This window comes from Pleurodeles waltl, chromosome 5 (genome assembly GCF_031143425.1).
Source record: "Pleurodeles waltl isolate 20211129_DDA chromosome 5, aPleWal1.hap1.20221129, whole genome shotgun sequence".
Classification (NCBI taxonomy): domain Eukaryota; kingdom Metazoa; phylum Chordata; class Amphibia; order Caudata; family Salamandridae; genus Pleurodeles; species Pleurodeles waltl.
Window position 1 is genome coordinate 1,333,485,357 of NC_090444.1, and position 26,465 is coordinate 1,333,511,821.

At 44.1% G+C, this 26,465-nt stretch overlaps 1 protein-coding gene across 1 annotated transcript in view; it reads left to right on the forward strand.

Annotated features, from left to right (window-relative positions):
• The first annotated feature begins 2,431 nt into the window (after positions 1-2,431).
• Positions 2,432-26,465, forward strand: part of CEP162 (centrosomal protein 162) — a 697,428-nt gene continuing 673,394 nt past the window's right edge. Inside the window, exons 1-2 of the mRNA XM_069235591.1 lie at positions 2,432-2,543; positions 26,110-26,205. Coding sequence (XP_069091692.1) covers positions 26,146-26,205 — 60 coding nt within the window. The 5' untranslated portion in view covers positions 2,432-2,543; positions 26,110-26,145. The remainder of the gene's footprint in view (positions 2,544-26,109; positions 26,206-26,465) is intronic.

Sequence of the window (26,465 nt, forward strand, 5' to 3'; positions counted from 1 at the left end):
ACGAAGAGTGGAGACCGGTGAAAAATTTAAGACAGCTGAACAAGTTTTTAGTTTACAGACACTTCAGGGAGGAAGGGATCCATCTTTTAAGAGATATGCTACTAAAGGGAGATTGGCTAATAAAGTTAGACTTGAAAGATGCCTACTTTACTATTCCCATGGCCAAAGAGTTTCAGCCTTATCTTCAGTTCCTCTGGAAGAATCTACTTTACCAATTCCAAGCGCTTCCATTCGGCCTTTCTTCAACTTCATGTTGTTTTACCAAGGTACTGAGAGCAGTAGTTTCCTATCTCAGGGAGAGAGGAATACAGATGATTTTTTATTTCGACATTATGATTTTATTTAGATTATTATGTCTCAGTGCAATTTGCAAATTATGAAAGATCTGGACATGGTTATGTCTCGCCTGATATGTTTGAGTTTTATCATAAACAAAGAGAAATCTATACTTACTCCTTCTAAATCCTTAGAGTTTTGGGGGTTCACGATAAATACTATAAAGTGATGATTTTACTACCCCTAAAGAAGAGTACAACATTTTGAAAGGAAATAAGATACGTTCTTAAATGAGAGTCTATAACTTCTAAGGGAGTCAGCCAGACTTCTAGGTCTCCTATCTTCTTCCATTTAAGCGATTTTCCAGGGCCTTTACATCATCTGGCCTTGCAAAGATTGAAAGCAAAGGCCCTGTGGGGAGACTCATTGTATGGAGACAAGGTGCTTATGGGAGCTATTCTACATAATAACATCAAGCATCCCAGGAGGAGTGGGGAAAAGCAGGGGAACTATCTACTGATAGTAGGAGCCTGAAGTCAGCAGTACTGGGAAAGTTTTCAACAAATATGACTCAACAGTCCAGTTATTAACCAGGTGAAACCAACAATAACTGTATTAATTCTACTATAGGCAGTTTAACGAGAAAAAACGTGTGGCTGCTGTACTACTCATCACACAATTATGTTCGTGCTAAATGATAGGCCTAGGCTACTCAGATGATTTGGGCATGCGTCCAGTTTGAAATTCACCTAGAGTACGAGGTACCAACTTTGAATTTCTACAAAGCCTAGGAATTCTGAGAGCTGCACTGTTGTAACAATTTGCACTTGTTTATTTAGTCACTATCTCTTTCGTTTCCCTTCCTATCTCTTTTCCATTTGAATGACACCCTCTACTTGAACATACACATGTATATCATGTCTACTGTGTTGTGAGCTCTTTTTTGATGTATTTATAAAAACTGTGACCACCAATTAAAACTAGAAGAGCTAAACATTTTTCAAATGCCAAAATATCCCAGACAAACTGTCCTCACTTACCTATTTCTATTCTATTCTGAATGAAAGAAAGGAATGGGGTTGGTAAGAGATCTCCAGTTATGTTATTACCCATAAAGAAAATTGCAAAAAAAGAGGGGTGATTGAAAAGCATTGCTTGCCAGTGCAGTACTCCTCCTCCTTATGAATGCCAGAAACACTGACACAGGTATAGATCCAATGTAGAATGCCACTTGTGCATGTATATGCAGAATGTGACCTGCACACTCTGCAAGCCGTCCTTGTCAGAGTTGTCACCAGTCTTAGAAGACAAACATCTGTGAATGAATTCATGTTCCGGGCTGGCCTTGAGATGGTACTGGGGAAACAGTTTATGTTAAACACTCTGTATTTTTTTTTAAACAGCACTTCGGCCTCCATTTACTTTACAATCTTTTAGAGATAACCTTCAGAGCGTTACCTTTTTTTCAACACGTTTTTATCTAGTATTGGTTAAAGGGAAAATTACCAAACTTTCCCGATGTTTCCTCGGTCTCGGTGTGAATACGTAGGCAATGCGGGTAAAATTATGATTGTGTGGAAATAAAGGAGGCACTCAATGTACCAGCAGAGTACAAAAAAACAGTGTAGCATAAACAAAATTCCCAGCGCCAGTACATATCACAAGACATATGTACTAAGGAAACACCACTATGGATTCTGCAGACCCCGGTGTAAGTTTCATAATGATTGGCGTCCACGGACACCAGGATCTGTCTCGCCCGCCGTGAGCCGCCTGTCATTAACTGTCCCAGCCACACCGCAACTCACTCATCCGTGATCACCCCTAAATCGACGTATACCGGTGCAAGCCACCCCCCTTCTTTCTTCCCATGCAAATCCAGCAGCTGACCACCTGCTCAAAGGTAACAAGCACGTATTTCAACTTCAAGGCCCTTAAATCAAGGGCTATAACTGACTAAAACGATAGGTACCTATGTAAGTGGAAGGGGGCTGGACAAAGACACGTATGACCTCGAAAACCAATCAGCACATCGAACTTTCTTGTTGCGGATTATGATTGGCTAAGGTGCCTGCTTTCAATGGTCCAATCATAGATCCCCTTACATGTTTTCAGTTCCTGTCGCTCTTAAACTCTCAGACGCTTTCTACAATATGTTCTGCCATGGGATTGGTTGCTATGCGACGCAAATGTGCTAGAATTATGGATACCCGTTAAAAAGATCAACAACGGACACCAGACAGCAGAGTGAATTCACGGAACTTCTTGTAAGTAGCTCACCTGGAGTTAATGTAACTCTTTAAGAAATTCAAGTGAGCACCTCAAGCACCGCTTATGCAGGCATGACAAGCTTGATACCAAGCACCCCACTAAACTATTTTTAAACGTGCTTGTGTATGTCTTGCTTAATGATGAGTTTTGTGCGCCACTTTTCTGTAGCCATTGTTTATGTCGGGCTGCGTTGTTGTGTGTGCCCCTGTGCTAAAGGGATGATGTTTGGGATGGAAAAGTGTATCTTGGCTGTGTGTGTACAGTGCAGTTGATCCAGAGGGGATTGTGATGGGCTAAGCAGGGTGGCTTTGGCTGTTTCTTGTTGGACGTGTACACAACACTGTGCTGCGTTTCGTTAGAAAACTTTTCTCTCCTATAGAAAAGTTGTAAATTTAGCAGTGTGATTTTGTTTGAATATGTGTATTTTTAAAAAATAGATAATAAATAAAGATGTTGGACGTCCGGCTTTTTACTATTGGCAGTGACGCATTAACGGTAATACTTTCCTCGTTTTTCTTCAAAGTAGTGGCATTTTTAAGAAGAAGGGAGATGACAGAAACAACGTTTTACTATTCCTCTTCCCATGTCCACCTGAAGTTGTAATCTCTAGAAGTAGATGCAACTCTCTAGATTGAGTATCAAACTTTTTATTTCACTATTTGTACAGCAGCTTCATGGTTGGCACCTTCCTTTCTCGGTTTGGTACATTTATAATGCATTGCAGTATTATACACTGTTTCTTTATTTGTTTCTGATATTGGTCACCGAAAAGCCTCACCCTTAATGACACTCCTAAATTAGTCTGCCATGCTGCTCTTATTTATTTTTCTGGTTTAATATGTCAGCTTAGCATGCAGCTGTAACAGCTCCGTAACAGTTAAACTGAAGCAACTGCAAGTGGACCTTTATGGTTAGATGGAGAGTGCTTGGACCTAGTATGTTTTATGTTGAAAAAGTGTGTGAAATGCCTGAGGTCCTGACACGTCTGGTTGTGTTATGTTAAAGATAAAGCTGCTGGTGAGTGTGAACGTTATTCCCCGATTCTGAATTATGTGTGTATTAATATTAGTTGTTTTACATTTGATTTCGTATATGTTTATAAACACGAAACTATTGCAATTGAAACAAAATCATTATGTTTTTCTGTGTGTTTACCTGGCTTTACAGTATACTAGGCCTCGGGTAGACTTTGACTCCATCTTTGTTAAAATGTCCATTGTTGTGTTTATATTTCTCACTTGAACCAACACGCAGCACAATGTGCACTTTTTATTTTGTATGACATATTGTTTTGGAAAAACTTGTTGGAGGAAGTCTTTGCTGCTTTCCAAGTTTCTTCCTGCCAGCACACTGTATTTCGTTCATTCGTGATTGTTTTGCTCATGTAACTAGTTTGTTCTGATGCTTCCTGATGACATTAGGTCAGAGTGGGCGGATCTATATTAATTTAGTGGGTTAGTGTTCAAATGTAGGACTATATGACGTTTTTTTTAAAAAAAGGCAAAGTGATTTGTTATATACTTTTGCTCCCACTATGCTGACTATAGTTTCCATCATTTTCTATGCTCAAACTGGCTATATACACTCCTGAACCTGAGACATTCTTTCGGTTTCTATTAGGAATGCTGTCTGATTCTCTTGTGATTTGCTGCACATTTGAGACTTCATCTTTTTTTCCAGAATGTGCTCATTTTAGCATTGATTTCTGTAACCGTTGGCCTTCATGGCAGTTGATTTCTAACTATTAACTGAATCAGCGAGCTAGTGCTGCATTTGCATATTCAATTTTTCTGCATTGCACTTTGAATTTAATAAACCTTCATGAATTTCCTGTTTTCAGGCAAAAGGATCATGAGTATTAGGAGGTTTTAATGAATTTTGAGTAATTGACATGCTGCTGGTGCATTATGTGATTTATAGTGTGAGTGTGTTGATTTATGTTGTATCGTGCATTGTACTGTATTTAATATTTTTGCCCCCTTCGTTGTTAATTTGCAATTAATTAGGTGGTTTAATTACTTTGATTTTGTTGTTTTTTGCCATATCTGTTGGTTAAGGTAATCAGCCTCGTTGTAATCCAAGATCTGGAAATATATTGTTGAACTTGTCTGCAGGAGTAAACTCACTGACAGAATTCTCTGTCTTGGTTTCTGTATTAGAACGGTTGTACTTTTTGACTGGATGTGCTTAACTGAGATTGGTGTTTGTTTATTCTTTGGTGCACAGAAGTAAACGTGCTGATCACGGGTGGGCTACAGCTGGACAGGAGTCTGCCTTGTATGAATTTGTCATTGGCAAGTGCAGTAAATGTACTCATTCTGTTCTTATCAACTGCAATATTATTTTCTTTCATTCCTTGTTTCCCACTTTTATTTATATTATTTGTATTATTTAGGTTGAGCAGACAAGAATTTGTTTTGTTTATTTTTGTGTGTTTCTGGCAAAAGGCACTGTGTTCATATCTATTCAAGAAGTCGCACTGCAGTTGGGTGACTGACGCTGAGAGTCACTCTGGAATTGGTGAGAAATCATCACAAGTCATGTTATCATTGATTGGTTGCCATTGTAGGTATTGCAGTGATTGGTTGAGCTTTGCCGTAGGCCTCACTTGGCATAGTTGATTGTCATTTGTTTAATTTGCAAGGGTTTTGAGATTAGTTTGAGTGAGAATAGTGGGTGCTGTATAGAAAAAGCCTAAAGCTCTTAGTGATAGGGAGAAGATCAAGTTCACCTGCTTTCGAAATTATGACAAATGCCAGGCATTATGTGTTTGTGTGTTGTTCACAGACTGGCACAAGTCCACTTCTGGCGACAAGGACTTGCAATTTCCTCATAGGGTATTGTTAATACTCGAAAGCTTGATTTCCTGGGGTATGCAATGTGTGAGAGGAAGCCACAACCTAGCCCTACACAATTTGAAATATTACTTGAATGAGATTGAGTGGCTATAGAAAAGAAGAGGAAATCTATTACAAAGTTAGGTTACCAGTAAGAATGAGTGGTTAGAATCCATATGGAGCATACAGAAAAAGGTGTGGAGAGAAGATACAATGCAAGGTATGAGGTTATTTTCTGCTATACTTAATGAATCGGACAAAAAGAAAATGAATGATTCTAAAAGCAAAAAACAAAAAAGAAATGAAGACATTGAGTCAGATGAGAGAGTTTTCTAAATGACCTGCTAGATTTTGAACCTCCTCCTTACACAAATGGTATACAGACACAGAGACTGGCAATATCGGATGTGGGTGCAGGAGAATCAGGCATAAGCATGTAAGAAACAACAGCTCTCTGTACTATAACTGCTCCGCCTAAGAGTGTGTTGCCAGCTTTACCTAGTCTTAGTGGAACTGCTGTCGTCACATTGATCTCCGTTATTCAAGCTGTTGCTACTACACAACCTGAGAAGAGAGAAATTAATATTGTTAATTTGAAAATTGGATTCAGAGAAATTTTATAAGACATACTTGACACAAGAGTACTGCTTGTGTACAATTCAGACACATTAAAGTGTTTAATGTCCCAGCCCAATACGCTTCGATGAAAATAGTACAAAATCAGGGGCAGTTACTTATGAATATGCCTGTAACTCTAGTGTTGCAGCAAAACATGAGAGACAAAATGCAATACAGCCCAGGGTTTCACAGAATCCATTGATTCAGAGCAATGCTTTTTTCCAGTTTTCACCAAATGCAACACATTTGGAATGCCGGTGCCTGAGGGGAGAGGAGGATTGAATGCTTGGTGCAGTCCTATAGGTAGACCAAAGTGATCCATATGTAGATGGTGAGATGAATGCCACCCCATATAATTTTTAATCAGTACTGCTACTACCCTCTCTACTGTTTATTCTGTAGCGGTTCTAAACCTACCCCTCTTGGGAAAATAAGTCTAAGTTGTAGGAATGAGCAATAAGTATATTACTAATCAAGTTTCAGCGTATGTCCCAGTTAACATAGGGCCCATTGAGAAAGATCACTGATTCATATTATGTGGTTCGAGTGCTGCTAATTTACTTGGCAGATATTTGCTGTGAAAGAATGAATTGTGTGATCTATTGCACACCCAATGGTGTTGCAATTAAAACCCAAGATGAAGAGTCAGAATCTAAGATAAAATCAAAAGTTCAATTATTCCAATTTCTTACAAAATATGACCTACACCTTCAATTAAGAAAAGCAGATAAAGAAGAGTTGTGGGGCTTCAGAGGTAAAGAAATAGGATTAACAAAGAATGCAGAACCAGATAGTCATGTTTAAACTAGATGCAGTTTACCCTAGAATTTGATAATAAAAACTCTCGAAGCAGAAGAGTGACCCCTGACCTGCTTTTAAGGTCAGGAGCTCGCTCCACTTGCAATAAAGGCTCCTTTAAATCTTGTTATCTGATCACATTTGCTCTGTGTTCAGAGACAGAGGTCAAAAGTTTCCTTCTGACTGTAGAGTTCCAGGATTTTGTAAGGTGAACTGTCTGACCTGTTGTACAAACAGTGTGAAATGAAAGGCTGTAGGGTACCAGGTTGTTCCTAGCACACCACATTTAGATAACAAAGTCAACTGTACAATCATTTCAAAATATACTTCAGTAGATGTGAAAGCCCATTTTTTGTACACCTGTGTAGTGAAAAAATATTTAAAAAGACGGAAAACAAATCATAACACTTTGGGGGTTATTACAACTTTGGAGGAGGTGTTAATCCGTCCCAAAAGTGACGGTAAAGTGACGGATATACCACCAGCCGTGTTAAGAGTTCCATAGGATATAATGGACTCGTAATACGGCTGGTGGTATTTCCGTCACTTTATCGTCACTTTTGGGACGGATTAACACCTCCTCCCAAGTTGTAATAACCCCCTTTACTTGATAATGTGCTATGAGAAATATGTTTTCTGAACCCCAGTTTTCACAGATTATTGTTAAAGCACTATATAGTTTTATCAGTAAAGCAGCAAGTTGGTGGGAAGGTTTTGAACATTTCTTGTAAACCTACTCTCTGTAAATGACAGTGCACTACCACAGTGGTTCCCAACCTTTTGACTCCTGAGAACCCCCACTGATTTACTACTGGAAGCCAAGGACCCCAAGCAATTCGTACAATTTAAATATCAAACATTTAAAGCAGTAATTGACAAAAAGTGCACAAACAAGTACACATCAAACAAATCCTCAAATTACAAAAGCTATATTGAAAAAATATGCAAAAATCGAAAAGTTTTAATGGGAATATTGGTGCATCATCTCTGCGACTAATTTTTCAATGTTTGGTTTTATTTAGGAAAGCTGAATCCTCAGGTCAGATTCTAAATTTCCTCAAGCGATTTCTGTTTTTTTTATTTTTTAGCTACATAAGATCTGAGAAAGCTTTTTCGATTAAATATGTGGTGGGGAAATTAAGTAAAACAATGAGGGCCTCTTATCTCTCCATAGACTCTCTTTTACATGTAATTAATTAGTTTTATAACACCGCTCATACCAGTGTAGGGTGTTGGAGCACTTTACATGGGACTACAAGGTGTAGGATTCACATGTCATCCACTCTGGTAGGCATTTTCTAAGAAGCCTTGGTCTAGAGAAGCACAAATTCAGAACATAACACAGTAATTAACTTTGACTTTAAGAATAAGAATGTATTTCTACGCAAGCAAACCTTTTTTAGCAGCATAAGGAAAATGAAAGACTGGGAAAAAAATGAAACTCTGTAATTTGCACAGTGCAGTTTGTATGCAGCTCTTTGGCAGTTCATAGCTCACTGTGCTAGATTACGATTGTAACTTATGAACTCTGCACAATAACAAAAGAATCTCTGTGACAAAAGTAGTAACCCATTTTTGCTATGCACATAAAATACATTTCTCTGCATGATACACATTCTTTGCAGCAGGCATATTAGCCATCTGCACTACCTTAGAAGAGTTAAAACTGCCACTAGATAACGCTTCCATATGTCTCTAGCAGCTACATTAATTACCAAAGTCATCTTGATGCTTTGAAAGCTGCTGAATGTGCAAGGAACTTTGCAGTGCTTTCAAAACTGCTCCACAAAGGAAGTAATAAATATAAAAACATGCACGTTTCTGCCCTGAGACCCCAGCTGGAGAAGTGTCTTGCCGCTGGCCCAGGCCTGCGGACTCCTGGGAATGTGTCACGGATCCCCATGGACCACAGTTGGGAACCGCTGTGCTACCACATTACATTTTAGTGATATATTTATTAAAAGTGAGAGTTTAAACATAAAAGGGAACCTATGAACCCCTCAGAAATTCCCCCGGCAGGTGGGTGCAGTCACTCAACCTACCTGGAAGGGGATCGCTATTCCCCTTAAAAGTGCAGACAGTTTGCTGCCTGCACAGCGCAACCGGAGCAGCTTTTAAACAGCTACTCCGTATTTCACTTGATTGCACGGCCCCCGTGGCAGCATGAGTTTGCGCTGCCCTGGGGACAATGCATTCATTCTAATAGTGCACACTTTTTGTTTGTGCAGGGTGCACACTTTTTGTTTGTGCAGGGTGCACCTTTTTAAAGGTGCACCATGGAGCAAACAAGGAAAGTGCATCCTATTTGTAATACAGTAATATGAACAAGGGTAAACCCAAAATATTTGACAAACTTGGAGTGATATAATATTTCAGGTAAGACAGTTGTTCACTTAGAAATGAATCAATACAAGAAACTGTTATGTCTCAATAAATTCCTAGATAACAATTAATGCCTGGCAGAACAGTTTTCCAATAAACACATTATGTGATACCAAAAGCAAGACAAAAACATATTTCAAAAAAGGAAAGGCAGGCAATAAGTACTCTATAACAATTTATTCAGTAATTTTTTTTTGTCTTTTGTCAAGATCAAGGCTCACATATAAATTAGGAAAGAGTGCAGTGATATATGAAAAGAGACAGTGCATCACAGATATAAAGACGTATGACTTCTGGTGCCTTTTCACTACTTTTAATTTTCAGGAAGTGGAGTCTATGAACTTCTGTTGTCGATGGGGTTTCTACCTTGTACAAAGGTCATCTTCAGGACGAGGCGTGAGCATCCAGAATATAGAAATAAAGGGGGTCATTAGGAGTTTGGTGGACGGAAATATCTGTCCGCCAAGCACCAGATGAGGAGACCGCCACAGTGCTGGTGGTTTACCCATCGGCCCCATTACAACTTTCCCACTGCCGGTCAGCCCAGTGGAAAAGGTGCTGCAGCATTGTTCCCGGCTCAGAACGGAGCCTGCGACAATGATTCTTCATGCAGGTTGCACCAGTGCCCATGAAATGCCCACTGTCTGCATTTCAAGGGTGCTGGGCAGGGGCGACCCCCTGCCCTTGTTCTCTGCCAGCCTTTTCATGGTGGTCAGAACGCCATGAAAAGGCTGGCGGAGAACAAGGTTGTAAAATCAGCATGGCGAGGCTGACTTCAGCGCCACCCTGGCTGATTACAACCATGACTGCCTTCATCACGTTGGTATCACCAAAGTCTTAATTTGACAGTCAGACCGTCAAAGCCCCAGCGGTCCGGACCACCACAGCGCGTCTGGTGGGCTAGTGACCACTAGACTTGTAATTAGGCCCACAATATACATTTAAGGCTCTAAATTGAATTAATTTGGGTCTGTCCAAAAACAGTACTTGCAAAAAGGGAACTTGCCTGGGAGAACGTAGAATGGGAATCAATCCCAAGGTGAACTGCTAGCCCTATATAGCAATGCTGGAATAAATCCTAGGGCATCCTGGAGGGCACTCCATAAGAAAAACAATAATTAAGTAGGAAGCAAACCCAAACTACGACAAGGAACCTTCAACAGAGGGTAAAGCAACTCAATATGTAGAAGCGGACATGTGGTTCTCGATTGCCTACGTGAAGCAGAATTGATTAATTGTCAATTTAAGGGGTGGCTTTAGAGCAAGTCAAGGCATTAGAAGTGCCCGGGGAGGAGCAGCCTTGTACAGAAGCATAAAGCCGAAATGACCATGGAAAAGCTGAAACATAATGAGAATGAGACAATAGAATCCCCATAAAAATACAGGAACTACCTGTGCACAGTGGCCAGCTCGTGCTCAAGTCAATTTAGCTGGCAAGAGTTCTCAAAGAAGGGAGGCAGCCTCTTGGTTACCGTTGTTGTCCAGGGGTGCGTCAGATAATGAATGTAAACCTTGAAGGAGAGTTTGGGTTAAAGACAGCAGCTTAATGTATATGTGCAGTCTCACACTGAGGCACAAGCGATGCACGGATAGCACACATTGCTGAACCAGAACAGTTTAATAGGAGTCACAGGTATCTACAGCGCTAACTCACGCTCAGACAAGGTCGGCTATCTGGAAGATAATAAACACAAATAGTAGTAAGCATAGCACGAAGGTCCTATGCTAGTAGATGAAATAAGGATTTATGTACAAACCAAGGAATGTAGTAGGATCGCACACCAGTCCTGTTGCTACCCACCTAATCAATGATAAAGTGAGTGCTGGAGCACCTCCTCCTCTTTCTCTTCAGAGATCTACTGCTATGCTACAGATAAGAATTATACTGTTTGGCAGAGTGTTTGTTTGTTGGTTGCAGTGTGTGCAGTTTACTTTACCCATTGGCTGTTTCCCCGAGTTGGGGTACAGACGGTCGGTGTAAGGAAATGCCTCCTTGGCATGGTTACCCCCTGACTTTTTGCCTTTGCTGAAGCTAAGTTTTGATTTGAAAGTGTGCTGAGGCCTGCTAACGAGGCCCCAGCACCAGTGTTCTTTCCCTAACCTGTACTTTTGTTTCCACAATTGGCACACCCTGGCATCCAGGTAAGTCCCTTGTAACTGGTACCCCTGGTACCAAAGGCCCTGATGCCAGGGAAGGTCTCTAAGGGCTGCAGCATATCTTATGCCACCCTGGGGACCCCTCACTCAGCACAGACACACTGCTTGCCAGCTTGTGTGTGCTAGTGGGGATAAAAAGACTGTTGACATGGCACTCCCCTCAGGGTGCCATGCCAACCTCACACTGCCTATGCAGTATAGATAAGACACCCCTCTAGCAGGCCTTACAGCCCTAAGGCAGGGTGCACTATACCATAGGTGAGGGCATAAGTGCATGAGCACTATGCCCCTACAGTGTCTAAGCAAAACCTTAGACATTGTAAGTGCAGGGTAGCCATAAGAGTATATGGTCTGGGAGTCTGTCATGCACGAACTCCACTGCACCATAATGGCTACACTGAAAACTGTGAAGTTGGTATCAAACTTCTCAGCACAATAAATGCACACTGATGCCAGTGTACATTTTATTGTAACATACACCCCAGAGGGCACCTTAGAGGTGCCCCCTGAAACCTAAACCGACTATCCGTGTAGGCTGACTAGTTTTAGCAGCCTGCCACACACCAGACATGTTGCTGGCCACATGGGGAGAGTGCCTTTGTCACTCTGTGGCTAGTAACAAAGCCTGTACTGGGTGGAGGTGCTTCACACCTCCCCCTGCAGGAACTGTAACACCTGGCGGTGAGCCTCAAAGGCTCACCCCCTTTGTTACAGCACCCCAGGGCACTCCAGCTAGTGGAGTTGCCCGCCCCCTCCGGCCACGGCCCCACTTTTGGCGGCAAGGCCGGAGGAGATAATGAGAAAAACAAGGAGGAGTCACTGACCAGTCAGGACAGCCCCTAAGGTGTCCTGAGCTGAGGTGACTCTAACTTTTAGAAATCCTCCATCTTGCAGATGGAGGATTCCCGCAATAGGATTAGGGATGTGCCCCCCTCCCCTCAGGGAGGAGGCACAAAGAGGGTGTAACCACCCTAAGGGCTAGTAGCCATTGGCTACTAACCCCCCAGACCTAAACACACCCCTAAATTCAGTATTTAGGGGCTCCCCAGAACATAGGAACTCAGATTCCTGCAACCTAAGAAGAAGAGGACTGCTAAGCTGAAAAACCCTGCAGAGAAGACGGAGACACCAACTGCTTTGGTCCCAGCTCTACCGGCCTGTCTCCCCACTTCTAAAGACACTGCTCCAGCGACGCTTTCCACAGGGACCAGCGACCTCTGAAGCCTCAGAGGACTTCCCTGCATCTAGAAGGACCAAGAACTCCCGAGGACAGCGGCTCTGTTCACCAAAGACTGCAACTTTGCAACAAAGAAGCAACTTTGAAACAACTCGTGTTTCCCCCCGGAAGCGTGAGACTTGGCACTCTACACCCGCCGCCCCCGGCTCGACTTGTGGAGAACAATCACTTCAGGGAGGACTCCCCGGCGACTACGAGACCGTGAGTAGTCAGAGTTGACCCCCCTGGACCCCCACAGCAACGCCTGCAGAGGGAATCCTGAGGCTCCCCCTGACCGCGACTGCCTGCTTCCAAGAACCCGACGCCTGGTAGGGACACTGCATCCGCAGCCCCCAGGACCCGAAGGATCCGACCTCCAGCGCAGGAGCGACCCCCAGGTGGCCCTCTCCCTTGCCCAGGTGGTGGCTACCCCGAGGAGCCCCCCCTTGCCTGCCTACATCGCTGAAGAGACCCCTTGGTCTCCCATTGCTTTCTATTACAAACCTGACGCTTGTTTGCACACTGCACCCGGCCGCCCCCGTGCCGCTGAGGGTGTACTTTCTGTGTGGACTTGTGTCCCCCCCGGTGCCCTACAAAACCCCCCTGGTCTGCCCTCCGAAGACACGGGTACTTACCTGCTGGCAGACTGGAACCGGGGCACCCCCTTCTCCATTGAAGCGTATGCGTTTTGGGCACCACTTTGACCTCTGCACCTGACCGTCCCTGAGCTGCTGGTGTGGTAACTTTGGGGTTGCTCTGAACCCCCAACGTGGGCTACCTTGTACCCAAACTTGAACCCTGTAGGTGGTTTACTTACCTTCAAAAACTAACAAACACTTACCTCCCCCAGGAACTGTTGAAAATTGCAGTGTCCAGTTTTAAAATAGCTATTTGCCATTTGTGTGAAAACTGTTTATGATATTTTGCTAATTCAAAGTTCCTAAAGTACCTACCTGAAGTACCTTTCATTTGAAGTATTACATGTAAATCTTGAACCTGTGGTTCTTAAAATAAACTAAGAAAATATATTTTTCTATACAAAAACCTATTGGCCTGGAATTGTCTCTGAGTGTGTGTTCCTCATTTATTGCCTGTGTGTGTACAACAAATGCTTAACACTACTCCTTTGATAAGCCTACTGCTCGACCACACTACCACAAAATAGAGCATGAGTATTATCTCTTTTTGCCACTATCTTACCTCTAAGGGGAACCCTTGGACTATGTGCATACTATTCCTTACTTTGAAATAGTGCATACAGAGCCAACTTCCTACAGTTGGTTATTCTAGCATGTAATAACGATGGCTACTGACTGTTTGCTTGCCATTTTTTCCCCCCTGTTGCACCATATTGCCTCCCTGCAGGTATCCATTAAACTGCGCCTACCTTTTGACACGAGATGTTGTCTATCTCGTTGTTTCACAGAGTTATTCTCCTAAATTTTCCCTATGGAGTATACCTACGGATTTATTCTATCTTCCACAGAATCATGATTCTTTCACTTATATTGACTGCCGTCCCTGCCTATTTCTTTTCCCTTCCCCTAGACTGTGACTATAAGGGGACACTCCCCCTCCTGGAATCTGGGGCAAGTAGCTTTTAGACTTGGGGTAAGATATTATGTTCTTGGTAGATATTTGTTACACCTTTTACATTGCATGACTTTGGCTTGCTCTGTCACCCCTTGTGTGTTTTGCTGTGCTGTGTTGTTTTTTTACGAAACGTTAATCACGCTTCTGTTCCCTTAGGCCTACGTTAGGTAGTTCCTCGCCACAGGTAGGCATCATCATTTCTTATATCTCTGTACCCACTCTCTTACTGAGTGTTGGATGTTTGTCTCTGCATTGCATGACGTTTAGGGATCCTAGGCCCTGAAGAATGCCCCCAGACCTTCCTTGGCTCATTGTAGAGGGCAGAAACATGTCGGCCATTTTTTAGATATATGACCCAGTGAGTCCTTGTTCTCAACCTGGTGTCCCATCCTTGTTTTTAATACACCAGCAGACACCATTATTAAAAGTGTAGATTGCACACCGGTAACTGCTTAGGTGTTTTTATATCTTTCCCTAGCTTAGCAGGATCCCGCTTATTCCAGAAAATAATAATTTACGCACTCCCTCCCGTTCCTTTAACGGTGAGGTTGAGTCTGCCCAGGTTGCATTGTCCTACCTGGGTGGGGCTAGGTGGTCAAATGACAAAGCATGACACTATATAGTGTGTGAGACCACCTAGTCTGGAAAGGAACCCCACACCCATCACCACTCCACAGCACTCACACTTCATTCACACACCTATTGAGGTCTAGGAGCCCCTGGATAATCTCCCTTGGTTACAGCTCCTCATTACAAGTGAACCCCATACCGTTTTTGTGTTTTTTGGCTTTATATGTAGGGAGTTAGTATGGGTCGATTCCTTTTAATTGTTTAGTTCCAATCTCCCTGACTCTCCATTTGTGTTACGATAAAAGAAAGGTTAACCAGGTATTGAGGTCATTGAGAAGATCACCCTCTGATATTCATTTAATCAACAGTGTTCATCATCATGGAGCTGAGTACAAAAATATTCCTTTGGAGAGAAAAATTATTTAATTAGGATCCTTTTGGGGTGAAACTAGTCCAAGCATGTAAGGAGAACAATTCAAAAACGTTTGTCAAAATGTCAAGAATATCGAAAGAAGCCATGTACTGTAAATAACTCAAGCATTGCAGAAACAACCTGGTTTGCCTTCATAAATGCCAACTTCAGGCTGTCCAAACAACCCAGTAACAGATACATCAAACACTTCTTTAGGGGACTTTGGCAAAAACATTGTAGATTTGACTGCCTTATATAAAGTCTCTCACAAACCAGCGTTATGGAAGAAGAAACATTCACTATCTTATTCATCAACTAAAATTGCCAAGGTAATTGAAAAAGAGTGACTCGACGGGACACCAGGGTTGAATGGCTTTCCATAAGCCATTTATAAAATTCATTCATATGTCCCCAGTCTTCAGCTATGTACTTCTGTTTGAGGAAATCCCCAATTCCTGGAGAGGCTCTATCTTCAATCCAATGTATAAAGGGGGCGAACTGTATTTGCCAGAGAATTAAAGACTCCTGGAGCTCTTCTGTAGCGGAGCAAAATATTTCTCCCTGCTGCTTTTGCAAGATCTAATCAGCTGTGTGACTGATAGCTGAAAACCTACAGGCTTCTGCAGAGGGTCAGGCACAATCACCACCCTCCGAGCTATTTCCCTAAACATTGATTAAACCAAGTAAGCAGTCATCTCTATATGTCTGCTTTGTAGACTTTAAATCTGCGTTTGATTGTGTCCATCGTAACAAATATGGGAAAACTGGAGCAGTCCATCTACCCTCCTTTGAGCTGCTCAGCTTTTTTTTTTTTTTTCTTTTTTTTTTTACAGCAACATTTGAGTGAGAATAAAGATCAGTGAAAGGATGACAAATCCACAACCATTTAGGTCTAAAGCAGAGAAGTGTCCTGGCCCTTCAATTATTAAATCCAGTTTTGCCAGACCTAACTCCAGACCCGGAAGCTGTCATCTCCCATCCTCTAGTACTTGGTGGCTAACCGTTATCAAACCTGTTATATGCTGATGACATCATATGGCATGTCAAACCAAAGTGAGCCTACACAGACACACAGATGCTAAAACAAGGTCATGGAAATTGACAACAAAATAAAGAAAGATCAAACATGATTTCTTCAAGGTAAATTAATCAGGAGAGCAGTTGAGTATAATTACTTAGGGGTGCTAATTAACTTGAGGTTCTTTCCTGCCTCAAAAACACCACCTTAGTGCCAAAGACAGCACATTATTGACTGCATTTTCAACCTTCTACAAATCTTTCAGAGGGCCCTCTTTGACTCCATTGGTGACAATTGTGTCTGTACCACTGCTAGTGACTTTAACTTGTGGTAGTGAAGCATTGCGTGGGTGGGATTCAAAGCTGTTGGACACTACAGTATCTAAAACAGGCAAGCACTTTTTTGCCTTACCAAATAGTGTGTTCCCCGCATAAATACACTTAGAGTTTGGTATAACTATACACATTTTAGCCAGACAGAGGGCCTCTAGAAAATGCTGTCATAAACTAAGATCAGCAACACACAGATTGCTAAGTAAAGTGTTATGGTCTGAAATAGAAAATGGTTCTCAAAATACACCTGCAAGGTCAAACATCCTTGCAAAAACAGTTGCCCTGGAACATGCCAGTCATGTTCTAAGCCTATTTAAAAAAAAAAAAAAAAAAATGTAAACAGCACGTTTAGGTCACTTTCTCTCATACAAGACGAGGTGATGCTGTCCAAACGATCTCAGGCAACGTCGTTGTTGAAGTGTCAGAAAACATTTAAAATCCAACTATATCTCGCATCAGGATACTCAATCTTTTTAAAACAAATATTAATAACTTTCGGTTCGGCCATTTTCCTTTGTTCAACAACATTTTGCCATGGCTCAAGAAAGGTGAAAATACGAACTGGAGAGTTGGCAAAAGAGGACCCCGATTCATCACGTCTGTCTGTCCAACTCGGATGTACAGAATGGAGCTATTTCAACATGCTTCTTTTCAACATAACTTTTGCTAATGCAGATGCGCAATACTAGTTTCTGTGGATCTTACTGATGCAGTTCTTAACTGCTGATTCACTAAGGTTCTGATAAGTTTTAAAAATCGAATCAAGTCTGTGTTATGATTGTTTTTGACTGACAAGTTGTCGTAGTTTGGACTCTTGCTCTGAGCAAGACTGCTAGTCTCAGGATGACAGTACTTTCGTTTGTAGGTGACTAAGTATTTTCCTACAACTAGTTGTAACTGTTGTCCAAACCTTACCGGCTCACTAGCAGTACCTCACCAGAAACACAATAGTAAAAGGTGATTTGTAACAGTCGCTTATGCATGGACTCAAAGTAAGATATCTCAGGGTTGTCGTGGTTGAACGGAAGTTACCCTTTTCTCACAGATATGTTATGTCTCATACAAACAAAGACAATAACACAGATGCAGTGAAGTTATAATAGTTTTTATTTAACATAACTACAATTTGCGATAAGTTGCATGAACTGCAATGATTAGGATAATGAATATACCAAGCAACAGTATTGTGAAGAAGAAAGTCATTGTTATGAAGACCCCCACCATTTTGCAATATATGAAAGAAATATATGTATGTATAAGATGGAATATGCCCTAATACCCTAATGAGAATAGGCCTAACCTCCTACCTAAAGGAGAGCTGGGTTTGTTAAACCTAATCTGCCAAAGCCGGGTCCATGAGAGGAGCCCCAAACCCTCGTTACCTTGGAATGAGGTCTCTATTTCAGACTCCGCAGGGACACAAAGACTGGGTCAGCGTCAAGATGACTGCAGCATCGGTATCAGCGATGGTGGCGATGCCCTCTGGTCGGAATCCCTCTGATTATCTGTCTAAAAGTGTGATGTATTTATACAGATCTACAAGGTCCCCTGACGTAGGTGTATTCCAAAACAATAGATAACAGGCATGCTTGGGACGGCAATTAATATCAACAATCCCTCGAAAGTATAGAGAGGGAAAATCCCTAAGTGTGAACACCTACTGTTTGTTTATCTTTCGTGCTTGATCTTGACGCCTTGGCGCAGTGACACTGATAATAAAACTCATAACAAGTGGCTTAACTATAAACAAGGCAGCCATCTTAGAGGAAATAAATAATTAAATGAGCTAAGACAGAGCAAGCTAAGTAGGTTAAAAGTCACTAGGTGACGGGGGCACGAGTTTACAAGCCTACGGCTAAGCTAACTCCTGTTATCCCATTAAAACAAACTAGGATTCACTACAAAGTGATGGAAGGCATGTTTTATCAATATAAACCTATTGTCCAATTTCATTATAGGTCGAAACTACGGGCCTCATTACAAGTTTGGCAGTCCAAGGACTGCCAAACTTGCAGTGGTGCTCGAACCTTCAGGAGACCGCCGCCTCCGCCAGGATCAGGGATCCGACGGGTTGGCTGCGGTCAAAGTCATTGTCAGCCATGGGTGTGCCATTTGTCATTTCATACACATTACATTTGTGTAACCCTATGAAGGTAGAAAAAATATTAAACTCAATATGAAAAATATTAATTAACATGAAAACTATATATGTATTACAAAAGCTATAAACAATTAGTTAATGTACATAATTACTATTCAATAATTATCAATTAATAAATAATTTGTATTCAGTTCATAATTAACTTCCCACCGTATATGGCTACAAACTTAGCAGCCCACAGCTAAGACTATAAATATAATTAAAATAAGCATTCCATAATTTACATGTTTAAAATTAAATAATTTACAAATTATAATTGTCATTTATTAATGTCCCATCCTAGACCCCTTCAAACCTGACTGCCCACAACTGAAATATATGTAAAATAAATAAGTGTTCCATAAATGACATAAAAATTTAATAATTAACAATTAGTAATTTATTGTTAATTATTACTTAGTTAACTTCCCTCTCTATACCCCTCCAAACCGAAAAGCCCGCAAAAAACATTTAGCAAAAATAAATCAGTATTACATAATTTTACAAAATACATATCAATCACATAATTAAATAAATTTTATTAACAAATTCTTAATTAATTATCTAATTAATTTCCTACCTTATCTCCCCGCAAACACAACAACCCACTACGACTCTGTAAATTACTATTAAAATTAAACCAATCAATCAATCAATCCATAAATTTGTGGAGCGCGCTACTCACCCGTGAGGGTCTCAAGGCGCTGGGGGAGCAGGGGGGGCCAGGGAGGGTCACTGATCGAACAACCATGTCTTGAGGTTCTTTCTGAAGACCAGTAGGTCTTTGGTTTTGCAAAGGTCGGTGGGGAGGGAGTTCCAGGTTTTGGGTGCGAGGTAGGATAAAGACCTGCCTCCTGTGGTGGTGCGTTGGATGCGGGTGACGGTGGCTAGGGCGAGGTCGGCTGATCGGAGGTTGTGTGTGGGAGTGTGGAAGTTAACTCTTTCATTGAGGTAGGTTGGGCCGGTGTTGTGAAGGGATTTGTGTGCGTGGATGAGGATCTTGAATGTGATTCTCTTGTCTATGGGGAGCCAGTGAAGGGATTTGAGGTGTGGTGAGATTCGTTCATGGCGGGGGAGGCCAAGGACGAGGAGTGCGGCTGTGTTCCTGATTCTCTGGAGTTTGCGTTTGAGTTTGAGTGTGGTGCCGGCGTAGAGGGCGTTACCGTAGTCCAGTCTGCTGCTGATGAGTGCGTGGGTGACTGTCTTTCTGGTTTCTGGGGGAATCCATTTGAAGGATTTTTTTAGAGTGTGGAGTGTGTGGAAGCAGGTGGAGGTTAGAGCATTGATTTGCTGTGTCATGGAGAGGGAGGGGTCGAGGATGATGCCAAGGTTGCGTGCCTGGTTTGCGGGGGTGGGTGCGGTGGGCCACCAGGAGTCGTCCCATGTGGTTTTGTTGGGGCCGAAGATGATGATCTCAGTTTTGTTTGAGTTGAGCTTGAGGTGGTTAGTGGTTATCCAGTTGGCGGTGTCGAGGAGAGCGGTGTGTAGGTTGGTTTTGGCGGTGGTGGGGTTGCGGGTGAGGGAGAGGATGAGTTGGGTGTCATCTGCATATGAGAGGATGGTGATTCCGTGTGCTCGGAGGTTGTTTGCTAGGGGGATCATGTAGATGTTGAAGACTGTGGGGCTGAGGGAGGACCCTTGTGGGACTCCGCAGGTGATCTCGGTAGTGTTGGAGTAGAAGGGCGGAAGGCGGACTCTCTGGGTCCGGTCGGTGAGGAAGGAGGTGAGCCAGTATAAGGCTTTGTGGCGAATTCCTATGTTGTGGAGGCGTATGCGGAGTGTGTGGTGGCAGACGGTGCCAAAGGCTGTGGAGAGGTCTTGGAGGATGAGTTTGACGGTCTCGCCTTTGTCGACTTTGGTCCTGATATTGTCAGTGCATGTGATGAGGGCGGTTTCTGTGCTGTGGTTCTTGCGGAACCCAGATTGTGAGGGGTCAAGAGTGTTGTTTGCTTCGAGGAAGTGGGATAGGCGGGTGTTGACTAATTTCTCTGCAACCTTGGCGGGGAAAGGGAGGAGGGAGATGGGGCGGTAGGTGGAGAGGATCTCTGGTTCGGCTTTTTTTTTTTTTTAGGAGAGCAGTGATTTCCGCGTGCTTCCAGGGGTCTGGGTAGGTGGTGGAGTCGAAAGAGGAGTTGATTATGTTGTACAGTATATGGGGGCGATGGTTCGGCTAGCTTTGTTGTAGATGTGGTGTGGACAGGGGTCGGAGGGGGAACCGGAGTGGATGGAGTTCATGGTTTTTTCGGTTTCTTCGTGTGTGGTGGGGGTCCATGTGGAGAGTGTTGTGGGGGGGTCCTGAGTTGGGTTGGGTGAGTGAGGGGTGTGTGTGGTGGGTGTGTGTGGTATGAAGCTATTGTGGATGTCCAGGATTTTGTGGAGGAAGTGGTTGGAAAGGGCGTCACATAGGGGCTGTGTGTGTGTGTGGGGTCTATGTTGCTGGCTTTGGGTTTGGCAAGTTCATTGATGATGGTGAAGAGTTCTTTGCTGTTTTGAGAGTTGTTGTCAAGGCGTGTCTTGTAGTGATCTCTTTTGGTGGTGCGTATGAGTTGGTGATGGGTACGAATGGTGGTTTTGAGGGTGGAGAAGTTGGTTGTGGAAGGTTCTAGTCTCCATATTTTCTCAGCTTGGCGGCATTTGCGCTTAGAGTCCAGGGGTGAACCATGGGGCGTTCTTGATGTTGCGAGTGGCGATGTGCTTTCTGAGGGGGGCTAGTGTGTCTGCGCAGGTAGTGATCCATTTGGAGAGGTTGTGTGCTCCTGTGTTGGGGTTGTTGGTGTTGGGGGGGTTATGGTCCAGTTGGGAGTTTAGTCGTTCTGTGGGGATCTTGTCCCACATGCGGTAGGTTGTGGTGTGTTGATGGTAGTGTGTGGGGTGTTTGGTGAAGGAGAAGTGGACGCAGCGGTGGTCAGTCCAGAGGAGTTCGGTGGTGTGGGTGTAGGCTATTTGTTGGCTTGAGGTGAAAATTGCGTCGAGCGTGTGTCCTGCTGAGTGGGTGGGTGCGGTGACCAGTTGTTTGAGTCCGAGGTTGGTGAGGTTGTCTATGAGGGAGGTGGTGTTGTGGTCTTGTGGGTTTTCTAAGTGAAAGTTGAAATCACCGAGGATGATGTAGTCTGTGGAGGTGAGGGCGTGCGAGCTGATGCTGTCGGCGATGGTGTCGCAGAAGGCGGGGCGTGGTCCGGGTGGTCTGTAGATTAGTGTACCTCTGAGGGTGGAGTTGCTAATGTGGATGAGGAAGTGGATGTGTTCAGTGTTGTCGATAGTGTCTTGGGAGCTGGTGGTGACTTTGGTGTCTCTGTGTAGGATGGCGATGCCACTGCCTGGCCTGTTGAGGCGGTCTTTGTGTTGGAGTTTGTATCCCTTGGGGGTGGCTATGGCTATGTCGGGTTCTGAGGAGGGGTTGGTCCAGGTTTCCGTGAGGAAGGCGATGTCAGGTGAGTGTGATGTGATGAGGACCCAGAGTTCTATGGCATGTTTGTGAAGGGAGCGGATGTTGAGGAGCAGGCAGTTGAGGTGGTTGTGGCGGGTGGCGTTGATGTGGTGCGTGAGGGTGTTGTTGCGGGGTGTGTTCTGGTTGTGGGCTGGTGTGCTGCGGGGTTGGGTGGTGGGGGCAGGGTGGGAGAGCGTGGGCTGGTGTGCTGCGGGGTTGGTTGGTGGGGGCAGGGTGGGAGAGTCTTGTGTTGGGGGTGTTGTGTTTGTTGAAGGTGGGGTCGCTGTGGTTGGTGTGTGGTGTGAGGGATGACGAGCAGGAGAAGTGACAGGTGTGGCAGGTGAAGGGTCCCTTAGTGTGCGTGGGGCTAGATGTGGTGCATGTGGGGCGGGGGCCTGAGTTCAGAGAGTGGAGGGTGAGGGGTGGTAGGTGTGTCTGAGACGGCCAGGGAGACTGGCGCTGTGCGCGGTCTTGGCGCGGATGGGCGTAGACGGGCTTGCCTTTGGCGCGCCAGCGGCACGCCCACTGCGCGCGGCTGCCATAAGAGGAGAGGAGGAGGGGAGGTTGGGAGTGGCAGCTGGGAGGAGGGAGGGCTTGACGAATGAGAGGGCTGAGGGGGTGGGGCCGCAGGGGACGCAGCGGCGGGGAAAACAGGGAAATCAAGAACAAGAGACGGTGAGGTGGAGGGACCTCAGGGGTTGCAGCGGCGGGGAAAACAGGAAAATCAGTAACAGGAGACAGTGAGTAGGAGGGGGCGAGGCGGGAGGGGCTGCAGGGGACGCAGCGGCGGAGAAAATAGGGAAATCAAGGAACAAGAGACGGGGAGGAGGAGGGGGAGGCGGAAGGGGCCGCAGTGGACGCAGCGGCGGGGAAAACAGGGAAATCAAGAACAGGAGATGGTGAGGAGGAGGGGGGAGGCGGGAGGGGCTGCAGGGGACGCAGCGGCGGCAAAAAACAGGGAAATCAAGAACAAGAGACGGTGAGGAGGAAGGGGGAGGTGGGAGGGGCCGCAGGGGACGCAGCGGCAGGGAAGAAGGAGGAAAAAAGATACGGAGTGGAGGTGGCGCGGATGGCGGAGCAGGGAGCGACCTGCCTGCAGAAGCAGGGTCGAAGGTTGCTCCCTGTTACTGCGCCGCGGCTGCCATAAGAGGAGGGGAGGGTGTGAGTGGCAGCTGGGAGGAGGGAGGGCTTGACAAATGAGAGGGCTGGGGGGGTAGGGTCGCAGGGGACGCAGTGGTGGGGAAAACAGGGAAATCAAGAACAAGAGACGGTGAGGAGGAGGGGGCAGGGGCCGCAGGGGACGCAGCAGCCGGGAAAACAGGGAAATCAAGAACAGGAGACGGTGAGGAGGAGGGGGTAGGCGAGAGGGGCCACAGGGGACGCAGCGGCGGGGAAAACAGGGAAATCAAGGAACAAGAGACGGTGAGGAGGAGGGGGGAGGTGGAAGGTGCTGCGGGGGATGCAGCGGCGGGCAAAACAGGGAAATCAAGAACAGGAGACGGTGAGGAGGAGGGGGGAGGTGGGAGGGGACGCAGCGGCAAGGAAAAAAGGGAAATCAAGAACAAGAGACGGTGAGGAGGAGGGGGGAGGCGGGAGGGGCCGCAGGGGACGCAGCAGCGGGGAAGAAGGAGGAAAAAAGATACGGAGTGGAGGTGGTGCGGATGGCGGAGCGGGGAGCGACCTGCCTGCAGAAGCAGGGTTGAAGGTTGCTCCCTATCTCCCCGCAAACACAACAACTCCCTACGACTCTATAAATTACTATTAAAATTAAATAAATCCTAAATGACCTGCATGTTACATTTTACTGCTATATTATTTTATAACATTTAAATAAACAATAGTGATATCGATGAAAACATATTAAAATAAAATGTTATATTTCTAACCACTATATTACTAAAAATGATATTAAAATATCAATATTATTTAAAATCATATTACATCAAAAAATGATTTGCTTGTCAGCGACATTCTTGCGTCAGGATATTTATGTATCACAATATTTTAGTTCCGATTTTTCTGTCTCTCAATATTTTTATATTTACAACTCGATATTTAGTCAAAACACTGTATAAAAATATGCCACTTTCTCAGATGCTGTGGCCGAAGTCCTGACGGGCAGGTTCCCGCCACTGTGGACGCCTCCCCTCGGGCAACATTACGAGTTTCCAGCTGGGTCAGGAGGCGGAAACCAGCGGGAAACGCATTACAGCAGTGCAGTAGTCTGTATGGTGCACCAGCACCCATTACAAAGTTCACTGTCTGCAAGCGCTTGCTGCACTGCCCTGGTGGATTAGGACCACCAGCATCGCCAGTCGGTCCTGTGGCAGTAAAATAGTGGTGCTGGCGGTCCGACTGTGGCGCTACTGCTGCCGTCGTAATGTGGCTGTTAGACCGCCACATTGTTGGCGGTCCGACCGCCTCCGCAACCCTGGCAAAATAAGACCACCAGGGTCGAAATGCTGCCCAATGTGGCTGTAGTTTGGTTTTAAATGCAAAATCTTAGTCTGAACTATGCTATCTCTAGATGTCTGGGTGAGTTCATAACATGATTTGGTATTCATTATGTGACACGGTTGAGAGTGCTGGAGTTGAAGCTGAAAGCAATGCAAGTTACTCATAGTGCCTGTCACTGAGTCATAAAGGTGTTCAGACCGCATGTTCATCTTGTTCTAGGCTTCTATGCCGGTCACAAAGAGCGATGTTAATATTCATGCCAGTTGTAATTGCAATTCAAGTTAATATGTTTTAGGACATGACCTTAATTACACATGCCACATCATTTGCATAAGTTTCCTAGCTTGCTTCATTGACCACACCCCGTTTTAGAGCCACCTTTTTCATCCAAATCAAAGCACTCTGTATGTGTGAAGGAATAGGACATGTTATGCTGCATTTGACCCTTTTAGCTGGTCTGTGAATTAGCAAATTTTTGGTTTGCTACCTAATTATTTTAGCCACAGTTGTTTCTTTCACATTTCGACCCGTTGATGTTCTTTGGGGACAATCCTGGGAATTCTCATTTCTGTTTGGGCTAGCTTCTTGTGCATTAAGTTGTTGTGCTTGAGGAACCAACTTCTGTAGCCTCCAGTGTTTGTTTTGTTATCTACATATGTTAATGTGTTTGGACTGGGATTATCTGTTAGTGCCCTATTTTCATGCTAGTTTACACCAATGATGATTGTGGAGTAAGAGTAGGGGTGGGTGAAGAATTCCACTCTTCTGGCAGAGTTTGCTGAATTTTGCCCAGCAAAACTACACCAACTGCGGCATGGCAACGTTAAGTTGGTGAGCACGAGCAAGAATTTGCACCCACTAGTGTGATTATCAGGTGCTAGAATGCCTCCCAGTGAGTTCTCAATGCAGGCGGTCGCAGTAGGTTGCAACAATTCACGTTGAGAAAGCTGCTGATTGAGTAGAAAATCTGCTCGAGAGGCAGAAAGAAGTAGCACCCTTTGGCTCGGTGCGTTTCGCCACTCTTTACAGTGTGGAAGAAGCTCCCAATGCTAAAAATCAGCATGAGTAGCACAATCTGCCCGATCCCACCCACTCGGCAGAATCTCGCAGTCTTTCTGTAATTCTGCGGAATTCCATAGAGTGAAACTCTGGGGGTTCCACCCAGGCCTAGTTAAGAGCACAACAAGTATAGTATTGCTTTTTGGTGGCTTAACGCTGTCCCCGTCCGCACATACCAAAGTCAGAGACCAAAAAAATGTAATCTCTTTCATATTGCATGTGGTGTTGTGTTCATATTCCAGATCTCCTTTGATTTTTTTTTATTCCTAACTATATAACACACCTTTATTTTCTATTAATTTTAAAATGCCTCAGTTCCAGCTACTGTAAAATGGTACTAAATGTGAAATACATGTTCAAAGACAGCTAGTTGTCTTTTTACCCCAAACCATCTCTACTCCCCTGTGTAACAACTGTACTGCGTCTAAAACGTTAACTGTGGTTACGCCGGTAGAACATTCTGTTTATCTATTTGTGTTAATCTTTACATCTTAAATAGACAGAACATGAAAGTAACAATTTTTCTTTTACTATTTTTTTTTACAGTCCCCTAAACTGTGGATGCTGCTAAGTCGTTGAATAATGGCCCAAAGAATGTCAAAAGAAGAATTGGATGAGCAGTTTGAGCAGTTTCTAAAAGAGGTATATGGGCTGGGTATATGATGAGGTTGATAACATTTTCTTCTCTTATTGCATTCTCAGACAATCTTATTTAGCAGTACTATACACATAATGGAGATGGTAAAGAAATTCGATATACTTCTATTCGGACAGGAATGTTCCTGTAGGGTGATTTCATGTTCCTCGATTTTGAGTGCCTGACTCCATTTGAATCTAGTATCCTGATTTTTATTATTGGCTCTGGTGTCAAGCTAATCTAGCGTTTGCACAGAGGTTTAGGC